The 24059-nt window shown below is 38.6% G+C and overlaps 1 protein-coding gene across 3 annotated transcripts in view; it reads left to right on the top strand.

Moving 5' to 3' along the window:
- The first annotated feature begins 5239 nt into the window (after nt 1-5239).
- Nucleotides 5240-24059, top strand: part of pnpla4 (patatin-like phospholipase domain containing 4) — a 30391-nt gene continuing 11571 nt past the window's right edge. Inside the window, exons 1-4 of one of the 3 annotated variants that reach the window (XM_079811583.1) lie at nt 5240-5321; nt 5625-5761; nt 7447-7541; nt 11658-11793. In XM_079811583.1, coding sequence (XP_079667709.1) covers nt 5735-5761; nt 7447-7541; nt 11658-11793 — 258 coding nt within the window. In that variant the 5' untranslated portion in view covers nt 5240-5321; nt 5625-5734. Of the gene's footprint in view, nt 5360-5572; nt 5762-7446; nt 7542-11657; nt 11794-24059 lie in introns of all 3 variants that reach the window. The other 2 variants (XM_079811581.1, XM_079811582.1) reach the window with 2 other exon arrangements.

Here is a 24059-nt window from a genome sequence, read left to right as displayed (position 1 = left end):
TCTCACTTGCACAATAAAGATTCTGTACTCCTCAAAATGAATAAAATCAGTCAAATGCAAAATCAGAATACTATGCAAACCTCCAATAATTAAATGTTAAATAAAACAACTATTTTTATGCATAATCTACCTTTATATTTAATTTACCAATGTCTTGCTGCTGACCTTTGATGATGAAAATTACTAGATTTTTTTTTTTTTATTGGTAAAAAAATTTTTTCTCCTGCATCCTATTCTACCATTATCCATAATGGCAGCACAGCAGAGCTGCGCCCTCTACTGTTCATGCGTGAATTCGCATTTTTACCTCAGCCTGGGGCTTATTATTTCAATTGTGGTGTGAAGAGGTCTTTACCGTTGCACAAAAATATAACTTTTTTTGTTATAAAAAAAAACAAAAAAAAACAAAAAAAACCAAGCCCAGCCCAGGTGAGAAAAAGTAATGCAAAAGTAACGTAACGCATTACTTTTCTTAAAAAGTAACTAAGTAACTCAATTAGTTACTTTTTAAGGGAGTAACGCAATATTGTAATGCATTACTTTTCAAAGTAACTTTCCCCAACACTGGTTATATCACACATCTTGCGGTTTTACAGTTCACTGAGAAGAGATCGCCTAATGATTATGTAAAGGACGTATAGGTGTGGATTGATATTTTACATGAATCGACAAGTAAGGTTACATTTTGTGTGTAATTTATGTGAGGAAAAAAAAAAGATTAAAACGCTGTCTGCATCGAAGACTTCAATCACATTCAGGTGAATAATAGCCTTTTAAAACTGATTAATTGTCCTGCTTTATTGCACTCCATATCAAATGTCTATTTCTTATTCAAATGTTGACCCGCATGGGTTAATCTCTCCCGCCACGCTTTTGTAATGGACCTAAAAGATCACTAACATTGTGTTTTGTGCCATTGCATTATATTACTTAAATTAAATGATAAATTATACTACTAGAAGGTTATAGGCTATACGTTTTCTTTATTAAAACATTTTCCCCCTTAAGTAACTTGTTTTAACTACTTTTCTGATTACAGCTTTAGCTTTGCAAGCTACATTTTTAAAGCAGCTTCCCCAACACAGCCCACGATCAGCATTCTAAGATCTAAAATGATGAGACACCCTGTGGCCTTGTCCACATTAAGTGTGGCATTTGGGACAAGGCCTATAGGATATTTCAAACATGGGCTGACAATGAACGTACCAACACACACACTCTCACCTGGCTTGCTTGTGATTTTGAGCAATGAAGAGGTAATCAAGTCAGGGCAAGAACAATTAAACCACAAAGGCCCTCTCAATCCCAGCCAAGGTTATACTTCTTAATAACTAATGATATGTCTTTATCTCAGGGGTGGCACTATAATACACCACTACATCTGTTTAAAGCAAGGCTGGTAGAGACACTGGAGTAATTTGAAGTCATTAATTAATGCAAGTCACTCAGTCTAAACATCCTCTGCTCTAATGTTGGTGAATGCTGTTTAGGTCTCACATGTCTGCATGACATTTTATCCATTATGTTTCTTATCCATTATAGTCCTAGGTTGACATGACCCCAGTTTTAAAAAGTGGGTGGGACAGGAATGGGGAGTGGGGGGTTTTAATATAATGATATGTATGTGGCGAGGTGGGTGAGCGAGAGACGTGGGAGGAGCGAGCGAGACCGGTGCGTGATTGAGAATGAGCGTCGCCTGCGAGGCACACCGGTATTGAGTCCTCTCATGAGGAAACCCGGAAGCATATAAGGACGGGGCGACACCAGTGAAGGACGAGAGAGGACCAGGCCTGGATTTACGTTGTATTTTATTTACATTTTGTTATGTGTGTACGCGGCAGTCGTCTGTACCGCTTTTTTTATTTAGAGACTTATTTATATAAGTCTTAAAATGTTCGCCGGTTCCGGCCTCCTTCTTCCCATATCAATGAACTTAATTACATTGGTGCTGAAGCCCGGGAGAAAGGAGAGACATGCTGTCGGAGGGCTGCCCGAGGAGGTGGTGCTGGAGTGAGTGAAGACCCGGTGGGACGGAGAGCTCGCTGCCGTGCCCCTGGGTCGAGGTGGGGTGGCTGCCGTCCTAGAGGGAGCGGAGGAGTCGCCGGCGTTTGCCGTGGGCCGAAGCATGCTACCATCCACCATGACGGGGAGGAGCCGTCGCCGGCCGCCAGGGGCGGAGGAGGATCGAGCCGTCCACCGAGCGTCCAGTACCATAGCATGGCACCGCGAGGAAAAGCCTCTTGGCTGGCTGAGGACCGAGCAGCAGGGTGTCAGGTAACCGGACCAGGATTTTTTTTTTCTATATTTAAAGACTTTAAAAAATAAATACAAAATGAAAGTAAAAACAGCAGCCCCTCACGGACGACTGCCGTGCACACACATAACAAAACGTACATAAAACACAACGTAAACGCAGGCAGATAGAGCAAGTGTAACGTGTGAGCAGGGATGAGGCTGAGTTGGAATCTAAATGCAACAAAAACATTTATTGAAGACAAAAACAGGGAAAGTCTAAAAACGAAAGTAAATCCACAATGGACAGGTAGGAGCACAACGACAGGAACACATATACAGGAGCAACGACCGACAAACAACAACTGAAGTACTGGGGTATATCAGTCCTTCCAGAAAAATTGCGGCTTTTTTGGTGATTGTTGCGGGCAAAAATTCTTGATTATGCGGCACGTTTTCTTAAAAAATGCGATGGAAAATGTGGGATATTTATGCAATTTTATGCGATGAAATTGCGGGAACTTGCAAAAACTGTGGTTTGATGAAAAAGAGAAAAAAAGCACTACGTCACAGAAAGTGCTGGGAATATTTAAGTTCTAGTTTTATTGAAGACCTTAATAAACACATGGCTCAAATTTACAAAACATTGAGTCAAACAAGTTCTGAAGCTTAACAAAAGGAATATGCTACAACTTCTGAAAAAATTAATAAATAACTTCCTGTTTTACAGAGGTAGCTACACAAAACAGACATTTGAGTGTGTCCAATGCACAAAGTGCAATCTCTTAAAGGGTTAGTTGAGCCAAAAATGAAAATTCTGTCATTAAGGACTTCCCCTCATGTCGTTGGACACCCGTAAGACCTCCGTTCATCTTCAGAACACAAATTAAGATATTTTAGTTGAAATCCGATGGCTCAGAAAGGCCTCCATTGACACAATGCACTGCACACTCTCAAGACCCATAAAAGGCACTAAAGACGTCGTTACAAAGTCCATCTCACTACAGTGGGTCTACAATAACTCTATGAAGCCACGAGAATAGTTTTTGTGCGCAAAAAACCCCCTTAATAACAACTTATATAGTGATGACCGATTTCAAAACATGAAGCTTCAAAGCGTTATGAATCAGCGAGTCGAATCATGATTTGGATCGCGTGTCAAACTGCTGAAATACGTGACTTTGGCGATCCAAACCGCTGAATCGACTCACTGATTCATAACGCTTCGAAGCTTCATGATGCAGTGTTTTGAAATCGGTCAACACACCGGGAAACTGCTTTGCGCGGTCTTTTGCTGTTATTTTTGTTGGCAAATGGGAATTTGCGTGCTTCATCATGGTTTCACCGATATCTATGGTTTCACCACAGGGTTTGCAGCTTTTCGATGACGTTCGCGTCGGCTAATTATGTCACTTCAAAATGTTCCCATGGCAATAGGGGGAAATGGCGGCTCTTGTGTGAAGTAAACGAACATTTTACAACTTTCTGCTAATATTTATGACTTTTTTGCAACGAAAATGTGGGGATTATGAAATCATGCTAGCCCCGCATATTTTGCACACGGAAATAGGCAATTTATGCGGCGAAAGTGCGGCATATTTGAAAAAATGCGTCCCCCGCATAAATATGCAGACTTTGGCTGATTATGCATTAAATCATGCGATCGCATAATCGCGTTTTTCTGGAGGGACACAGGGAAACAAGGTTAACAAGATAACAAGAGGGCGGGGCTAAATGGTAAACACCTGGGAGAAATAATCAACATGAAAAACTACAAATGACTACAAAACATAGCACAAGACAGGAAATAACAAAAGAGTCCACACAAGACAGGGAAACACTGGCTGGAATCATGACAGCAACCATTGAATAATTTTCCCCCTACTATGGTAGTCAATGGTTGCTCTATCTGCTTTGTTACAAAAATTATTCAAAATATCATCTTTTGTGTTCAGCAGAACAAAGAAACTCATACATGTTTGGAACAACTTGACGGTGAGTAAATGATGACAGAATTAATTTTTTTGGGTGAATTATCCCTTTAAGAGATTTCTTTCAAAAAAACATAATTAAATAAAAAAAAATCTGTAAATGGGTCAATGACAAATAAGAAAAATTATAATTTTTTGTAAGATAAACAAACAATAATTTTAAGCAAAAGTGCTTTAAAATGCATTCTTATGTTCAAACAATGTATGGTGTTGATTCATATTGGATTTACAGCTTTTAAGACAGCATTAATTCATTATTAAACAAGATTTCTGATTTTACCACTCAGAAAATGTCAGGTGGTGTGACCATATATTCATTTAAAATAATACAATATACATATGAATCATTGTAAAAAAATGCATATCACATGGTAAATTCCCTTTCCCTTTTCTATGTATTGCCCTTTTAGTCCAATTCATAAAAACGGACACTTTTCTATGTGTTCAGAACACAATTTTCCATAAGGAGTTTTTATGTTTTTATTTTTTATTATTTGTATACATTACAGTTTACAGTCATATTTCTTACTGTTATTTAATTCTTACAGTGGGAATTTATACTTTTAAATGTAAATTTGCTGGTTGCACCACCTGACATTTTTTTTAGTTCTTTGAAACACCACAACTCAAAAAGTCAATTGAATTTCATAAAAATTAAAAGAGTATCTTATAAAGGAAATAGTGTAGATCAATTTGATATGTGACATGTATCTATATATCTATATCTATATTAGGAAAATAATGAATTTGGACACAAAAAAAACATGTCATGTCATTGACCCATATGTTTATTTTGAGTAATTTTAGAGACAAGTTCCTGCCTTCTGTATTATTTAGATATATTTAATATAGTAAGCTACAATTTATTTTATATATTTTTATACAAATAATTTATAAAAAACTAACTAAACCTTATTAAGCCTAAGAAACTTCGTACGAACATACTCATAACTAAAATGCCGGCTGACTGACTGTACATTATACGTTACTTAACGAATGCTTTTATTTTGAAATGTATAAACGCGGAAGCTGTGTGCACATGTTGTTGTCAAACAATACCCACCCTCTGAAAGTACAAACTACCGTCCAATACGTAAAGTAAGTTGAACGATTGAAGTAGACAGAGAATTTGTTACGTGCGTATTTTGAAACCTTACTGAAATAATTTAGTTTATCTAATCTGACAGGTAGTTTTAAACAACTGTAGCCTTATGTTGGTTGTTGCACAAACTAAATGAAGGGCACACAAGGACTGAAATGTGTAACGTTATCTCTATCAGGACTCTCCAAACCAAACAACACACAGATTTGAATATTAATCTTTAAAATGATAATATCTCTGTCTTCAGGACACGGGTATGACGATGGTGAATTTATCATTTGCTGCGGCTGGGTTTCTAGGAGCATATCATCTCGGGGTAACAGAGGCGTTACTGAGACACGGAGATAAGCTGCTGTCCTCTTTAAAAGCCTGCGCTGGAGCTTCAGCTGGTGCTTTAGTGGCCACTGTGATGATCACTGCTCCTGATAAACTACAGGTAAAGCTATGCAGCTACATCCCAGAACATGTTAACGGTTTTCTGGTCAACCAAAGTAATAAAAGCTCTAAAAAATGAAGTGCCAACGTCCATTTAAACGTTCAAATGTTGCCTATTTGTCTGTATATATATATATATATATATATATATATATATATATATATATATATATATATATATATATATATATATATATATAATATTATGTTGTTTTAATTGTTATTGATTTCAATTTATTATTAATTAAAACTTTTTTTTTCTGTGTTAGGTGCCCTTACTTTCCTTTTATAGCCCACTATCCCTTTAAATGGTTAGTTCACCCAAAAATGAAAATTTGCTGTTAATTTACTCACCCACAGTCCATCCAAGTTGTTGGACTTCAGTTTTTCTTCAGTAAAACAGTTTTTTTTAGCTAAAACCGTCCTCTATGATTCATATAATGGAAGTCAATGGGTGCCATCACTTTGAGATTCAAAAAAACAGAAGTGACATTATTGTAGTCGAGGAACACAAAAACACTTAAATTAGCAATGGCACAAAGAAGTAATGGCAGTAGATTTTTATTAATTAATTGTATAAAAATTACAATCACGATAAAAATGTCATAGCATGGTCCATAATTAAGCTATATTTAATGAGGTTTAAATGCCTGAGCTTCACTATATATTTCAAGCATATTCAATACACGATATATTCAAGTATATTTCTGAATGTCTGCTCTACCCTTTCAAGAAACTACAACGTTATCCCTTTTCAGACTATTTACCCTATTGGGGTAAAGTAATTATTACCAGAGCTTCTCAGTGATTTTAGTCCCGTCCGAATGCGTCATCTCAGTAATCATTACGTACAATGTCAGTAAAGATTACTGTGACTTTTACCTTCTGTAAAAAGGTCCGGAAATATTACCTCAGGTAATACTAATCCCGTGCGAATAGAATATTCTAGAATATAAATATTCGCCATTTCCTGTTTAAAAGTAGTTTTCTGCTGTTTTTCAAATATGGAGGTGCTTCAAATATGGTGGCAAACCTTAAATGTTTTCTGCTTAACATTCAGATAAAAAAAAAAGGTTGAAAGCACTTGTCAGAGGCACAAAACTTCTTTTAGCTTTAGGTAAGTGCCTATTACCAGCAGAATCCAATCACAATTGAATTAATAAATTGTTTGACTGGACCTATCTGTTATAGGTTATATACAGATTTATATACAGATTATATGTGTTTACGCACATGATATTAGGAAGCAACTTTATACTCAAGTGATGACAGGGAGGTGACGGTGGTGCGTAAATCAAGTTACCCCTCCCACTTCTGCTAGTTTTACTGAGATTTCTTATCCTGTGCAAATTGGCCAGTAATATTACAGACGTCCTGTGGTAAAATTACGTTACTCCATCTACCCTTGTAAAACTAATCCCGTCCGAATAGGGCTATAAGACATATCCATTGTTTTTTATTTTGAGTTACAGAGCTCAAAAGGTACTGCATGACAGCAATGTCCCTCTTTGTGCTTGCTTGGGAAAACAGACTGACCTGTTTAGACTTGAAAGAGATTGATGTGTTCCCTGTCAAGCAAACCGATCTATAGAAACTACAGATTTCTCACAGTTGCATCACCAAGGTTCAAGCATATAACTGAACGAGTTCTTTACCTATATGTTCTGGCTTTGTGTTTTCTTACAGCATTGTAAGGAATTCACCTACAGGTTTGCCAGTAATGTGAGAAGTCAGAGATTTGGAGCTGTGACGCCAGGATATGACTTCATGCTTGAACTGAGGTAAATGCCGCTCTCAGACATCATTTTTTGATCGAATGAAAATGATTCACTAGGTTGAAATTAACCCTAGAGGGTTTTTTTGCAACCTTTTTTCCTGCATGCAGAATTTTAATCAAAAAGGCTGTCTTGGTAAGATATCCTACTCCGCTGTTTCTTTCACACAACTTATATTCACCTCATTTCAAATTGAATTAAATTTCAAAATGGTGTTAGAATATTGCGATAGATATTACTGAGGCTGGATCAAAATTACCCTGCACTGAAACTCCTTATTTTTATTTTTTTTAATCCTGAAGTTATTTGCAAATGGCTGAAGGTCTCCTTTATTTGATACTGTTGTATATGCTTTTATGCTTTTCTCTGATACCTTTGCAGTGTTTTAAATAAAATGCATTTGTAAAGGGTGTCCAATTTCTTCAAATTGACATTGTGGAGACTTTTTTTAGTTGCTGTGAAACATCAACTGAAAATATTGTTTTTATAATGGAAGCAGATCAAATCAAGAGCCTTTATTGCTGAAAAAAGTGGATGTTCTTTTGTCTTATTATTATAGACATTGATTTAATCTAATAAATGCCGGTAAATGATAAATGTCAATCTCATATAAAAACAGATAACTAAGAATGTGTAGAAAGAAAATATGGTCTATTTCATACACAAAGCTATATCAAAGACTTGGATTATAGCTCTGAAGACATATGGACACTGTTATGATACTTGATAATTGAGACATGATAATATAAAATCCTCCTGTAAATAAATGAAGTATAAATTACCATACTTTCATTTAATATTCATGTGTATTTATATAAATGAATTAATTTAATTAATATAAATTGTCATATTTTAAAGCCCTAAACTGAATGATACATGTCTGTTTCAATATGAAAATAAATTTAACCGTATTAATGATAGTTTTGTAGCATTGTATCTGTTGTCTCTTGATCTTTATTTCCACAAACAACCACATACAAATCACACCTAGGACTAATATGCATCCGAAATCGCAAACTTCCCTACTTTTATAGAAAAACAGGATGTGACAAAAGAAGTATGTCCGAATTCACAGCACTCATAAAAGAGTAGGCAAAAGGTACCCGGATGATCTACTTCTTCCGGCAACATTCTGAAGTGTGCATACGATGGACAATAATACTATCCCATGAGGCCACGAGATTCATGAGATTTATGTATGGCAGTGACACGACCTAACCTACACTGGTAGGTCACGTGATAATGACAACATGGCTAATGTAGTACGTCCAGATTAGACTCATACTACACACATTCATACTATATTGAACATACACCTTTTTTTTTAGCAGTCGTGAAGTAATTACTTATTCAAAATAAGTAGAGGAGAGTATGCAATTTCAGACGCAGCCTGTTTTAGTCAAATGTCTTGCAGTACTGATGCACGATGACAGGTTGGTAAATTTCTCTTGTCACTTCCAATGAAGTGTTGCAGCGAGATTCCCTTTGCTGTTTGCTGTGTCCTTCGAACTAAACATACACTATTTGGACTAAAGTATTGGGACACTTGACCATTACACCAACAGGATCTGTAATAACATTGCATTCTTAATACATATACAACAGCTTCCAATTTTCTGGGAAGGCATTCCATAAGATTTTGGAGTGTTTCAGTGGGATTTTTTTTTTCTCACTCATCCTGTAGATCATTTGTGAGGTCAGGCACTGATGAAAACCTTTGCATGGCTCGCAATCTCCATTCCAGTTCATCCCAAAGGTGTTTGGGGTTGAGTTTGTGAGTGACAGTCAAGTTCTTCGACAACAAACTCATTTTTATTATCTTTATGGACCTTGCTTTGTGTACTGGGGCACGATCATGCTGGAATAGTCCCTGTGACTTTACATTGTCCTCCGCTTCATGGCTGATTTGCTGATGTTCCTAAATGCTTCTACTTTCCACTACTTGAATACCTAGCAAGGATGAAATTTCACAAACTGACTTATTGCAAAGGTAGCATCCTATCACTAGCTTAGAAATCTAGACACATCCTAGCGGCAGAAGATCGAATTTGCAGCCAAGGTAGTCTAGCAACTCTCCATTGGCTTGGGAGCTGGAAAGACCGAACTCTGGTCAGGCCAATCACATCGTGTATAGAGTCGGTGGACGGGCTTAACATAATGACTTCCGCGTGCTACTTGTAAACAAAGAAGCTGGCGAACAGCTGTCTTTCGAATCGGCTGTGGCCGCGACTCTGGAAGACTTGGAGTTAAGCTTTTCTTTGGGAAAAGAACAAAGAACAACACTGAAGTCATTCTTAAGAAAGGAAGATGTGTTTCAGAGTTTTGACGACCGGATACAGTGAAAGTTCAATCTATCAACTAGCTCCGCTTCACCTTCTTCGTTGCTCTGGTTGGTTGTAGCGCTATCCTATTACGTGCAGAGGGAATTTGAAAGACAACCGTTTATCCCGCCCCTCGGATTGAGCCCTGCCAATGGTGAGTTCTCAGACCCAACATCTTGATGTGGGTCTGGCTTGTCAGGCTATCCTATCACAGTCCCACGCTAGAATTTACTGAGCTCTTCAGAACGACTTTTTGTTTTTCACAAATGTTTGTAAATGCAGTCTGCATAGGTAGGTGCTTTATACACCGGTGGCAATGGGTCTGATTGAAAAACCTGAATTCAATAATTAAGAGGCATGTCCCAGTACTTTTTTCCATAGGGTATATATGCAACCTTCGGAGTGGTATCTCTCTTTAAAGGTCATGAAACCCCAAAACACATTTTTTGAGATGTGTAGTAGACTGCACATCATGAAAACACTAAAGCAACTCATGAATTAAGTTTATTCATAAGTGGATTTTTTTTTTTTTAAGTAATCATATATGATCATATTTCATATACTCTAGTGCTCTAAACATGAACCAGCACCGTGTATGTGCACTTATTTTATTAAGTGTGGGTGGGAGGGGGGGGGGGGGGTTCATGACACTTTAAGATAGCAGAATACCCTGTGAAGTCCACTTTGAGGGGCACTTGCTGGCCAGTCTCCATTAATTGCATGGCTTTTTATGTTCTACAGAAGGAAAGCATTAGTATGTGTTTGGAATGAAATGTGGTCAGGCTTGGCAGCAGAACATATGACTTGGGGCATTTATATTTCTCAGCTGGAATATTTTGGCTGAAATCGCATTCCAGTGGGGCTTCCAGTATGTTCACATTGGAATTCACTACATGACAACCAGCAAAAAGCATCCAGTGTTTAGAGAGAAAAGAGTAATACCATTTAACATTTAAAAGTTGCAGTCATGAATGTTGTACCACAGACCATTTTAATCAGGTAATACAATTAGAAATTAACATACATTCCAGAAAACTGCGAATAAAAAGGATGGTGCCAAACCTAAACATGTTCCAAGACCACTGTGAACAAAATGTTCAATAATCAGTGAGTACAATTTCTTTTTAACAAGCCTATTCTTTGAAGCACAAGCTCCATTGATAATTTCCTTGTTTGTAGTAATTTTCTTAAGAGTTTCAGATGTAAGTGGCTGCGTTTTTGTTTGATTGGTCTCTGTGAGTATTAAACATTATTTCCAATAAGCTTAACAGTGCTCTTCAAAGAGAAAAAGTGTTTTTGTATGGAGGTGTAAATTCATGTGATAGACACTGAGAGAGCTGAAGAAACACCTTGACCTTGCTTTCCAAAAACACGTTTGTTTCACACTTACTTGAAATTATTTTATTTTTTTCGGCCTCGCACAGCTCTGGAGATCTTCAGAAAAAGTGTCACCTCAGTGCTACTTTTGAAATCGCAGATACTGCTGCCATATGAAAAGGTGGATTTTTTTTTTTTTCTCTTTCTGTTGAAGAAAATAATATCTGTGATGTGCACAAAACTGAGGGCTTCTGATAATCTTGACACACTGCTTGGAGCGGATAGCAGGCTTCATTTTGATTAAATATCCTTGGAATGGAACGTTGAATGGATTTTTCTTTCCTTATTTCTCCTGCGTTACCTCAGTGGTTCGGCTAACAGATTGTGTAATTACGATATGATGTTGAGGGAAAAATGGATTTCACTGATGTTGTTAATTATGCAAACACAACAAACGAGCATCTGTCCTTTGGTTTTCCTCTAGGGAGGGCATTGAAGAGATTCTCCCACCCAATGCCCACCAGTTAGCCAATGAACGCCTCCATGTTTCAATAACACACTCAAAGACATACAAGAACAGCATGGTGTCCAGCTTCACCTCAAGGGAAGATCTCATTAAGGTATTCAAGCCTGAGGTCAATGGACAATGATTTATTTTTCAACTACCCGAGTGATACCCATAACCCAAAGGGAACTCGCCTATTCAATTAGACACATCATAAGTGCCATCACTTGACAGAGTTACTGCTGTGGAAAATTGCTGCTGAGTTCATTAATTCATTCCCATCTGAAATAAAAAACAAATTGCGCTGGTGCTTCTGTAGTCCATCTTACATAATGATATAAACTGTCTTTTTGGCATCCTTTTTGTTTTCATTTTTTTTTTGGCACTATTAATTTATTTAGAAAAACAAAACAAAAAATGCAGTGAATTAATACAATTACTTGAATAAACCTCTTTTATGATTAATTTTTAAATTATTATTATTTCTGAAGCAAATTCATTTTGATCTTTTTTAGGGCGCATTGTCAAAAATGTCAAGGTGATACAGTAAGGCGTGTCTTTATTAGTTATTAGAAATTTCATTTTTTTTATTATAATTTTATTCAGCAAGGTGCAATATATAGCTCATAAGTGACAATGAAGACTTTAACTTTACTGTAAAAAAAAAAATATACTGGTGGAAAATTACCAAGTAATTTTTCAATTACATTGTCCAGTAATTTTACGAACATTTCCGTTAACCCTAAAACACATCGCAATGAAGAAAATTCCGTCAAATTAAAGGGATAGTTCGCTCAAATGAAAATTAGCCCTCAAGTCATCCTAGGTGTGTGTCCTGGCTAATCCAAGCTTTATAATGGCTGTGAATGGCTTTTTTGAAGTCCATAAAAGTGCATTTATCCATCATATAACTGCTCCACATGGCTCCGGGGGGTTAATAAAGGCCTTCTGAAGCGAAGCGATGCGTTTGTATATCCATATTTAAAACTTTACAAACTGTAATATCTAACTGTCACATGCGTTCATGAGAGACTGGCGTTCCAGCGTATGATGCAGGCGTAGTGTAAGTTCCGGTGACGAATGTGGACCCAACAGACACCCACAAACTCCAGCACCCACGGAAAAACACAAGATATTCTCCATTCATTTTAACCAATAAAAATAAAAGATTTCAGACACGTTTTATAGTTAATTTAAGGCCGTTTCTATGGCGTTAAATGTCGAAAGCGCATTATTGTAATGCGAGAGTGCATCCATGCAACGAATCTCTCCACTCGCAGCCGGATTTCTTGCACTCTAGCACAAAACTTGACCGGACGTGCGCCTTCAAATGGCTCTGCTCTCGCTCAGATCTTACGTGTGCGCGCTCAAACTTTGTCCAGTGTTCCCTCGCAAATATCTCCTTGCTCTTTCTCTAGAACTGTCTTCTGATTTGTGTCCAGGTCAGATTACATCAGAGTTTGTTGTTGTTTGTTTGAAAATTATACCACACAGCTCAGACATTCACGACCCAACAAACGCAGATTGAACACTTTCAGTTGGGAGAAAACAATCCCCAACCAACGCCAACCAACACAGACCCAATGCCCTTAAACAGACTTTCCTGCATTAATTTATATAAAAACTGTTCTATAAATGAACATGCACCCAAGGACATTGTATTTAAACATATAACTTGTAAAGTGTCTCTTCTATGGTATTTCGTTTTATGCATATCTTATGAGCAAACTACTAGTTCATGTAACCTCATATACAGTGAGGAAAATAAGTATTTGAACACCCTGCTATTTTGCAAGTTCTCCCACTTAGAAATCATGGAGGGGTCTGAAATTGTCATCGCAGGTGCATGTCCACTGTGAGAGACATAATCTAAAAAAAAAATCCAGAAATCACAATGTATGATTTTTTAACTATTTATTTGTATGATACAGCTGCAAATAATTATTTGAACTAGGGTTGTAACGATTTGACCAAAAATAAAAACCTCGATTAATTTAACATTTGACTTCGATTACGATAAATGAACGATTATTTTTCTTTTTTTCTTTTTTCTTTTTTTTTTTTTTTTTGTTAACTGATAAGGTTTGTACTGTAAATATTTTCTACAATTAAAGGTGGAATTTTTTTTTTTTTTATGAAAAAGTGCATTTCTTTGTGATTTTAAAATACTTGAAGGAAACGGTTCACTTTCAGCAGTTATTGTCTATGGGGCAGATTTCTGCTTGTTGTACATCAGATACAGATAAATTAACAAATAGGCCTGCATAACATTTATCTGAATGCATCAATGAGAGAGTGATTGTGTGTGTGTATTACTCGTACCGTCTCTATTCATTATGAAGCTGTGGTTTGTACTTACTGCAAAGGTATTAAAATGTATGCATATAACGGTTGAGTTTCTAAGCTACTTTAGTGACTTTACTTTAGTCACAGGACAGCGTTGAGACTGCGTTTCTGCGCGCGATCTTAACGTGATGTGTGAGCTTCTGTCTGAGTGTTCGTTTGTCACAATATATCAGGCATTAGTTCAACATAATACACATCTGATGGTCGAAACTCGCTTTAATGTTCAAACTGGCAGGGCTTAAACCACATACAAATGACAAAGCTTTGTGAGGACGGAGGTGAAAGAGGTCTGCCTTCAGGGCGCGCGCTGTCAGAGACGCGACACGGCACGGCTCTGTGTCACAGAAAAAAGCTGAGCACTGAACGGATAAGTTTTCTGTATTGTTGTTTTTGAATAGTGCACTTTAAATGTTGAAACTGGCAAGCCTTTAAACGCATACTTGACAAACTTTATGAGGACGAAAGTGAAAGCGGCTTCGGGGCTTGCGCGCGCCTTCTGTGTGTGTGTGTGTGTGTGTGTGTCAGCGCGTAGGCTATAAGAACAGCAATTAACTGACCTGTATAAACTGTGTAAAACATGCAGCTACTATAGTGATTCTGGGCATCTATAAACACAGATAACTGCTCCTGCATCTCTGTGTGTGCCTGCAAACTGCACTTGATGTGACTGACGGGGCGGAGTCACGTGAAAACCGAAATAACCGACATGGGAAAAATATGTCGGTTAGTGGTTCTGAATGTCGGTTTCGGTTATTTTCCGATTAATCGTGCAGCCCTAATTTGAACACCTGAGAAAATCAATGTTAATATTTGGTACAGTAACCTTTGTTTGCAATTACAGAGGTCAAACGTTTCCTGTAGTTTTTCACCAGGGCCCTCATTTATCAATGGTGCGTACGGACAGATTTGTGCGTAGTGAGTGCGTAAGAACAATTTCACGCAAAGTGTGGGATTCACCAAGTTGTACTTATACGTAGAAATGTGTGTAAATATAAGCACACCTCTGAGCATGCTTACGCAGATAATCTAGTGGTAGAATAGCGACACTACACATAAAAAGCATTTAAGAGTGTCACAGTAAGCATTAAGCAATCCACATATGTCCTGTGTTTCCTTTAAAACACTCAATTTATAATTTGTCTAGTTTTAAACACGATGCTTAATTGGTGTCAAACCCTATAAAAGACAGATGTGAAATATATTTGTCTCAGTGCAATGGCTTATCTTGCGTTATTGGAAGACTTGGCAAACAATGCGCTCCGCAGAGAGCGCGTTTTCCAAGATCGCGCTGATCTGCTTGGCGAGAGCACAGAGTGGCTTCTAAGTAGGTACCGCTTTCCCAAAAATGTACTGCTGGATTTGTGTCGTGATTTAGGACCAGTGTTGGAGAGAGAAACAAATCGCACGAAAGCCATTCCCGTGCACACCCAACTCCTGTCCACCCTTGGATTTTTAGCTACTGGCACATTTCAGCGTGAGGTTGTAGCCATATGTGGTATATCCCAGCCATCAGTGAGTAGGATCATGCCGGCAGTGTTGGATGCAATTATTTCCTTGGCCCCAACCTACATCCAGTTCCCTTATCGAAATCCTCAACAAGCCGCAATAAAACGGGACTTTCATGCCATTGCTAGATTCCCAAACATAATTGGAGCTATAGACTGCACCCACATCGCCATAAAAGCACCATCAACCAACGAATTTAATTATGTAAATAGAAAAGGGTTTCATTCTGTTAACGTGCAAATAATTTGTGATGCAAATTTGTTGTTATTAAACGTCGTTGCGCGGTGGCCTGGAGGAACACACGACTCGTTCGTTCTGCAGAATAGCTCTGTGGGTGTGCGTCTCCAAGAAGGCGCTGTTGAGGATGGCTGGCTCATTGGTGAATTTAAGGCTACAACATGTTTAAAATGCTATTGTAGGGCTATGTACAATTACTTAAACTATTTCATCATTAGGTGATCAAGGTTACCCGCTAAAGCCATGGCTAATGACCCCCCTAACCAACCCGAGGACCGAGCAGGAACAGGCGTACAACCGTGCCCATGCGCGCTCAAGGAGCACAGTTGAGCGCGCAATAGGCCTGCTGAAAGGACGATGGCTGTGTCTGTCAAGCACGGGAGGGACACTGCAGTATCAGCCAGAAAAAGCATGCAAAATCATCATGGCTTGCAGTGTGCTACACAACTTGGCCATCAGACAGGGCATCCCTCTGCAGGAATCCCCAAGACCAGACGGCCCTATGCTCGATGCAGTGCCCCTGCCACCTCCTAATGCCGCTGGCATTCAGACAAGACAGAGGATCATACAGACATTTTAGGCAAGTCTGGCCATTGGTCGAGTGCAGAAACATTACAGCGATTTCATTTTGTGTTTTGCAGCTTCGTGGAAACAAATAACTTAAATTACATTAGTCAGCGGTTTATGGTTTATTAGCAATTGTATTTGCGCAAGAGGCAATCTGTTTCAGAGACTCGTTGATTTGAATCAATACATTCGTTATGTTGCTCAGTTGATCCTTTAGGTCATTAATGGATTTTGTTGTTTCCTCTTGATTTTGTAGCACCGCCTCACTCAGCACTCTTGGCGCACGGCGCATGGAAGGGGCAATGGATGGGCCCGGCTCCTCAAGCTCCTCAGGCACAACGGGTGTCGCTTTTAAGGAAACACATGTTCACATTAATTTAATTGAGTTTATCCTATGAATGATTTCATTAAAAGTTTACAAATTGAAATAAAATGTATGCAAACACTATCCTATTCCAGTTGGTTTATTTTACCTTCACTTTGGGTGTTAGATGGCCCGGTTTGTTCTGTCGCAAGAGCATCAGTGTCACCGTCCTTAATAATCCCGGACAGAGCCGTGTCTCCGATGACACGGTTGTCCAATGGGGAAAGTTCCGTTGTTGTCTGTCCTCCTCCAGTTGCGGACATTTCTCGTCTGTGTGCTGTGACACGTTTTTTAGCCAATACTTTAATATCAAACCATTTTTTTTTTATTTCTGGGACAGTTCTCTCCTCAGACCCAACGGAATTAACTGCATTGGTGACATTCTCCCATGCAGCATTTTTTCTTTTATTTGTAATTCCTCCTGCAGTGAATGAACTAAACAATATCTGTTGGTTGGATTCAACTTCATTTACAAGTATCTCTAATTCTGTGTTTGTGAAGTTCCTCTTCTTTGCTCTCTTTGCCATTATTGCAGTGAGGAAAAAAAACAATCACGTAATTTTTAAAGGGAAGTGTTGTCACCATATATGGTTAATTGGAGGCGTTTCCGAATGCTAATGACCATGAATGTGAACGAGCATGGTACTTGCGCATATGTGGTATTTATCAACAATGATTGCTTACTCAGGTGCGTATGAACTGTGTACGCACATTTGATAAATACGGAATTTCTTGTACTTAGGCACATTCTAAATTTCATTCGTAGGACAAAATATAGAACCTTTTCTACGCACTGTTGATAAATGAGGACCCAGGTTTGCACACACTGCAGGAGGGATTTTGGCCCACTCCTCCACACAGATCTTCTCTAGATCAGTCAGGTTTCTGGCCGGTCGCTGAGAAACACAGAGTTTGAGCTCCCTCCAAAAATTCTCTATTGGGTTTAGGTCTGGAGACTGGCTAGGCCACGCCAGAACCTTGATATGCTTCTTACAGAGCCACTCCTTGGTTATCCTGGCTGTGTGCTTCGGGTCATTATCATGTTGGAAGACCCAGCCTCGACCCATCTTCAATGCTCTAACTGAGGGAAGGAGGTTGTTCCCCAAAATCTCGCAATACATGGCCCCGGTCATCCTCTCTTTAATACAGTGCAGTCGCCCCTGTCCCATGTGCAGAAAAACACCCCCAAAGCATGATGCTACCACCCCCATGCTTCACAGTAGGGATGGTGTTCTTGGGATGGGACTCGTCATTTTTCTTCCTCCAAACATGTTTAGTGGAATTCACATCTGACCACATGACTTTCTCCCATGACTCCTCTGGATCATCCAAATGGTCATTGGCAAACTTAAGACGGGCCTGGACATGTGCTGGTTTAAGCAGGGGAACCTTCCGTGCCATGCATGATTTCAAACCATGACGTCTTAGTGTATTACCAACAGTAACCTTGGAAATGGTGGTCCCAGCTCTTTTCAGGTCATTGACCAGCTCCTCCCGTGTAGTTCTGGGCTGATTTCTCACCTTTCTTAGGATCATTGAGACCCCACGAGGTGAGATCTTGCATGGAGCCCCAGTCCGAGGGAGATTGACAGTCATGTTTAGCTTCTTCCATTTTCTAATAATTGCTCCAACAGTGGACCTTTTTTCACGAAGCTGCTTGGCAATTTCCCCGTAGCCCTTTCCAGCATTGTGGAGGTGTACAATTTTGTCTCTAGTGTCTTTGGACAGCTCTTTGGTCTTGGCCATGTTAGTAGTTGGATTCTTACTGATTGTATGGGGTAGACAGGTGTCTTTATGCAGCTAACGACCTCAAACAGGTGCATCTAATTTATGATGGAGGTGGACATTTTAAAGGCAGACTAACAGGTATTTGAGGGTCAGAATTCTAGCTGATAGACAGGTGTTCAAATACTTATTTGCAGCTGTATCATACAAATAAATAGTTAAAAAATCATACATTGTGATTTCTGGATTTTTTTTTTTAGATTATGTCTCTCACAGTGGACATGCACCTACGATGACAATTTCAGACCCCTCTATGATTTCTAAGTGGGAGAACTTGCAAAATAGCAGGGTGTTCAAATACTTATTTTCCTCACTGTATGTTGTGTATCCTATCAAATTACTGCTCGTTTCACGGCTTACCCTTTTGTTTATGTCACTTCCTCAGAGGAGGCAGTGTGTGTTTGTTGTATTAAATGATGGGCACAGACCCAGTTTAATCATACTTGAAACAAAGAGCCATAAAATCTCCAACAGAGAAATTTCACACTGGGAAATCCAACAATCCCATTGGTCAAGTCGACCCTAGGGGGTGTGGCTTCTCGCAGACCTTCAAGAGAGACCCACAGATGTGCCTTTTCTCTCTTCTTCTTTCTACTGCTGCTCTTGTCTGGTTGATCGGCGTGGGGGGACCCCACTGGGGCCCATGGGCACCGGCAGGCCTCAACCACAGCCTGTTATGTCTTCACTCTCCACCCAGGAGAGAGGACTCTTCCAAAAGAGTCAGACTGAAATTTCCTCACTCCAACTCGGAAGGAAATTGCAACTTCGCCGTCACCGAACTGAGAAACCATCAGCGCTCTTCCTGCCTCTCCTGGTTGCTGTGCATGTGTGGGACAAGAAGCCCAATCCAACCACACGGTCAAAATAACTGCAAGTGCATCATATCTTTTTCAGACAACACAGAAGAAATCGATTGCAACTTCAACACCATTGGACAGAACTATCAAGACTTTCCCCTGTGATTTTACATCGGATGCTCTTCAACAGCTCAGGCTAAATGCAAGTAATGTACGATATACAAATCGCTGTGTAGTTAGTAAACCCCCGTGGGGACCCGGGGTAGAATAGGTCCCTAGCACCCCCTTGTTGATCGTAAGAGGCGACAAATGGGGCAGCTTGTGTGCCGTGGGTTGCGACTCGTGTCAGTGGAGGAAGAGATCCTGGTGCTTGAGGATTTTGGCTTGCTGCGGCCGCCATATTTCCAACACATCACTTTGGCTCCTGCTTCATTTAGACGAGAGGTTGGAATGGCCCATTCTAACCAATCGGCATGTCAGGATTTGCCCTGGATTTGGCTTTGAATCACACTCAACTATGTAGTTATCACCACTTCCAGAAGGCACTGGCGTAGGGTCAATTGAGTAGTATAAATCTTGTGTTTATATGCTCAAGTATATCATTACTGTATCCTTGGTGTACATCTGGTGGATTTCCGCGGCACTGTACATCCCCTTGTAGGACTCCGAGGTGGGTGAGGAGCAGAGATGATGAACCAATTCTTTCTAACATGGCAAATAAACAAAACACCAAAAAACGGATACTGGATCAAGACTTGGAAGTTGAACTAACCACTAATCTTATCTTTACTTCAAAAAATGAAAATTGGCAAAGATTTATATTACTTGAGTCTCTATCAATTGATAGCCCCCTCACTAAACTGTCTCCTTTTGCTATTCAGAAAGGAATCACAGGAATAGCAGGAACAGTCAAAGATATCAAAAAGCTGCGATCGGGACAAATTTTGGTGGAATGTGTTCGGAAAGCAAACTCAGAGAACTTATTACGAGCAACAAATCTGGCAGGAGTCACTATGAAAGCATTCTGTCACCCTTCTCTGAATAACAGCAAAGGAGTGATCCGCACCAGAGAATTGCAAGACATGGACGAAGCTGATATAACCTCAGAACTAAATCATATGGGTGTGATTGATGTCAAAAGAATAAGCATCAAAAAAGATGGACAAATAATTCCAACAGGAACATACATTCTGACTTTTAACAGACCTCATCCGCCAGAGAGAATTCAAATAGGATATCTAAGTGTCACTGTGGATATCTACATACCGAACCCGTTGAGATGTTATAAATGTCAGAAATTTGGACATGGTTCTGCTGGATGCAAAAATAAGGCTGTTTGCCACAATTGTGGTAAGGATGATCATGAAACAAACTGTACTAATCTCGCTAAATGTAAAAACTGTCTTGGTGATCATGCAGCTTCATCAAAGAAATGCCCTGCCTGGATTAAAGAAAAGGAAATACAAAAAATTAAACACACAAAGAAGGTGAGCTATCCTGAAGCTCGCAAACTTGTTGAAGGTTTCCCTGCCTTCACATTGAATAAATCCTATTCTGATGTGGTTAAACCAAACATACGGGAAATTAGTACTCAGACAGAACTGACTTGGATATCTACAGACAAACCTCAAGTTGTAAGCAGTAATAAGAACTTGTCTTCACAAAAAAGCAAAAATGTATATATCCAAACTAATCCGACTCAAGACACCCATTTGGAACAAAGAGAATCCAGAGAGAAAAAGAAATCTCAAAGCACAGTAACTCGACAATCAAATCAAGACAAAAATAGAACAAAAAAACATGATAATCCAAAAGATGTTGAAATGTCAGAACCTATGACTAGTCGAAGTCGTAGCCTTTCTCCAAAGTGCAAGAATAAAGGACCTGTACCTATCTTCCCCACTTGAAGATAAGTAACCATATAATTCAATGGAATTGTCAGGGTTTAAAAGCTAACTTTGCGGAGTTACAACGTTTAACAGCTGCTTTAAATCCCCTTGCTTATTGTATTCAAGAGACACATTTATCTCCAAATGATCCCTTGACTGTTAAAAATTTTAAGATGTTTAGTGTATATGGACCAAATGTACAAAGACCTTCTGGTGGATCAGCCGTTTTGGTTAAAAAGGATATAATCCACAGTCATATTGTACTGGATACCCAAATACAAGCAATAGCAGTACGAATCACCCTTCATAGAGTCATTACATTATGCTCTCTCTACATACCTCCCAGTAAAGCTATTACAACGCAAGAATTGGATAAACTTGTAGCACAATTGCCGACTCCATTTATACTTATGGGTGATTTTAACAGTCATAATCCTTTATGGGGAGAAGATCGATGTGATGTTAAAGGAAAGAGAGTGGAAGATTTTATACATAATAATGATTTGTGTTTACTAAATGATGGAACAAAAACCTACCTTCATCCAGGTCATGGCACTTACTCTGCAATTGATTTGACTATTTGCAGTGCTGAAATGTTTTTAGATTGTACATGGAGGGTCTGGGATTATCTATGTGGGAGTGACCACTTTCCACTTATTACTTCATTTACAAAATCGGATGTCCAACAAAGACCTTCAAGATGGCTACTTAAGAAAGCAGATTGGCCTTCTTTTTAAATCATGTGTTATGAAAAATTTATTTCAGCAACTCAAGATAATCAGAACTCTATAGAAACTTTAGCTGAACAGTTAATTGATATTGCAAATGAAACAATTCTAAAGACGTCCTCTAAATCACACTGTAAGACTAACCCTTGGTTTAATGAGCAGTGTAAAAAAGCTATCGGGGCACGGAAAAAGGCGGAAAGATTTTTTAATAGACAGCCATCAACGACTAATTTTACACTTTTTAAAATTTGTAGAGCTCAAGCTCACATAACTATAAATGAAGCAAAAAAACAAAGCTGGAGACAATTTGTATCAAGTTTAACATGTTATACTCCCATGAAGAGGATCTGGAACATGATTCGCAAAATGAAGGGCATTGGAAATGGATCTCATATACAACATATAAAAAAACGGGATATTCTTCAGACAAAGGAAATGGATATAGCAAATACATTAGCAGAATCTTTTGAAAAGAATTCGTCAATAGAAAACTGCCTCCCTGAATTCCAGTTAATACGAACACAGCAGGAAAGGAAAAAATTGAACTTCTGTTCAGATAACAAAGAAGTATATAATCAACTTTTTAAGATAGAAGAATTAATACACTCCTTAAAATGCTCACATGACACTGCTGTTGGTCCAGACAAAATTCATTATCAATTTTTAAAGCACTTACCCCAAAGTATATTATCTCTTCTTTTGGATAACTTCAATCTTGTCTGGTCTTCTGGACAAATACCGTCCTCTTGGAAAGAAGCAACCGTAATCCCAATACCTAAACCAGGAAAAGACCATACAGATCCAAATAACTATCGTCCAATTGCTCTTACCAGTTGCCTCTGTAAAACAATGGAGATAATGGTAAATAATCGACTTGTTTGGACACTGGAATCGAAGAAACAAATAAGTGATTATTAATGTGGCTTTAGACGTGGAAAGTGCACTTTGGATCAATTAATCCGACTGGAAACTTATATCAGAGATGGTTTCATTAGAAAAGAACATGTTGTCGCTGTCTTTTTTGACTTGGAAAAAGCATATGATACAACATGGAGATATGGAATCTTGAAAGATCTTTACCACATGGGTTTTCGAGGACGATTACCCATCTTCATTTCAAATTTTTTGGCTAGCAGATATTTTAAAGTCCAAGTAGGAAACACCTTGTCGGATATCCACAAACAAGAACTTGGAGTTCCTCAGGGAAGCATTCTCTCTGTCACTCTTTTTAGCATTAAAATAAACAGCATTGAGAGTATCATCGGATCTAATATATTCTGCAGCCTATATGTGGATGATCTCTGTATCTGTTATAGAGGGAAGAACATGAGTACAATTGAAAGGCAACTGCAGTTATGTATCGAGAAAATATATCAGTGGTCAGTTGAAAATGGATTCAAGTTCTCTAAATCAAAAACTGTTTGTACCCACTTCTGTATCCAGCGATCCCTTCATCATGATCCAGAACTCTTCATTAATAGAGAACCGATTAATGTTGTTAAGGAAATCAAGTACTTGGGTCTTCTATTTGACAACAAAATGACTTTCATCCCTCATTTGAAATTACTAAAAAACAAGTGTCTTAAAGCTATGAATATAATGAAAGTATTGGCAAAAACAAAATGGGGAGCAGATTACATTGTTCTTTTGAGACTCTATAGAACACTAATTCGTTCCCGTCTGGACTATGGAAGCATAATATATGACTCTGCCAGAAAATCATATAAGCAGATGCTTGATTCAGTACATCATCAGGGCTTACGACTTGCCTTGGGAGCATTTAGAACTTCGCCAGTGCAAAGTTTGTACATTGAAGCCAATGAACCTTCCCTTCAAAATAGACGATTGAAGCTCTCACTCCAATATGCTGTCAAAATAAAGGCAAATAAAACCAATCCTGCCTATTCTACAGTCTTCAACCCACAATTTACTCCTTTGTATGAGAGCAAACCTAAAAGCATCAGATCCTTTGGTATACGTATTAAACCACACTTGGAGAACTTGAATACAAATTTGAACATTTTAAGTCAAATACAATTTAATTCTATATCTCCCTGGAAATTAAAGAAGCCTAATATCAATTTGGATTTGGCTCATCAGAGGAAAGGAGTGACTCATCCAAATGTATATAGACAGCAATATTTGGACATAAGAAACCAATT

The sequence above is a fragment of the Gobio gobio genome (genome assembly GCF_949357685.1).
Source record: "Gobio gobio genome assembly, chromosome: 3".
Classification (NCBI taxonomy): domain Eukaryota; kingdom Metazoa; phylum Chordata; class Actinopteri; order Cypriniformes; family Gobionidae; genus Gobio; species Gobio gobio.
This window is presented reverse-complemented; position numbering and strand designations above follow the sequence as displayed.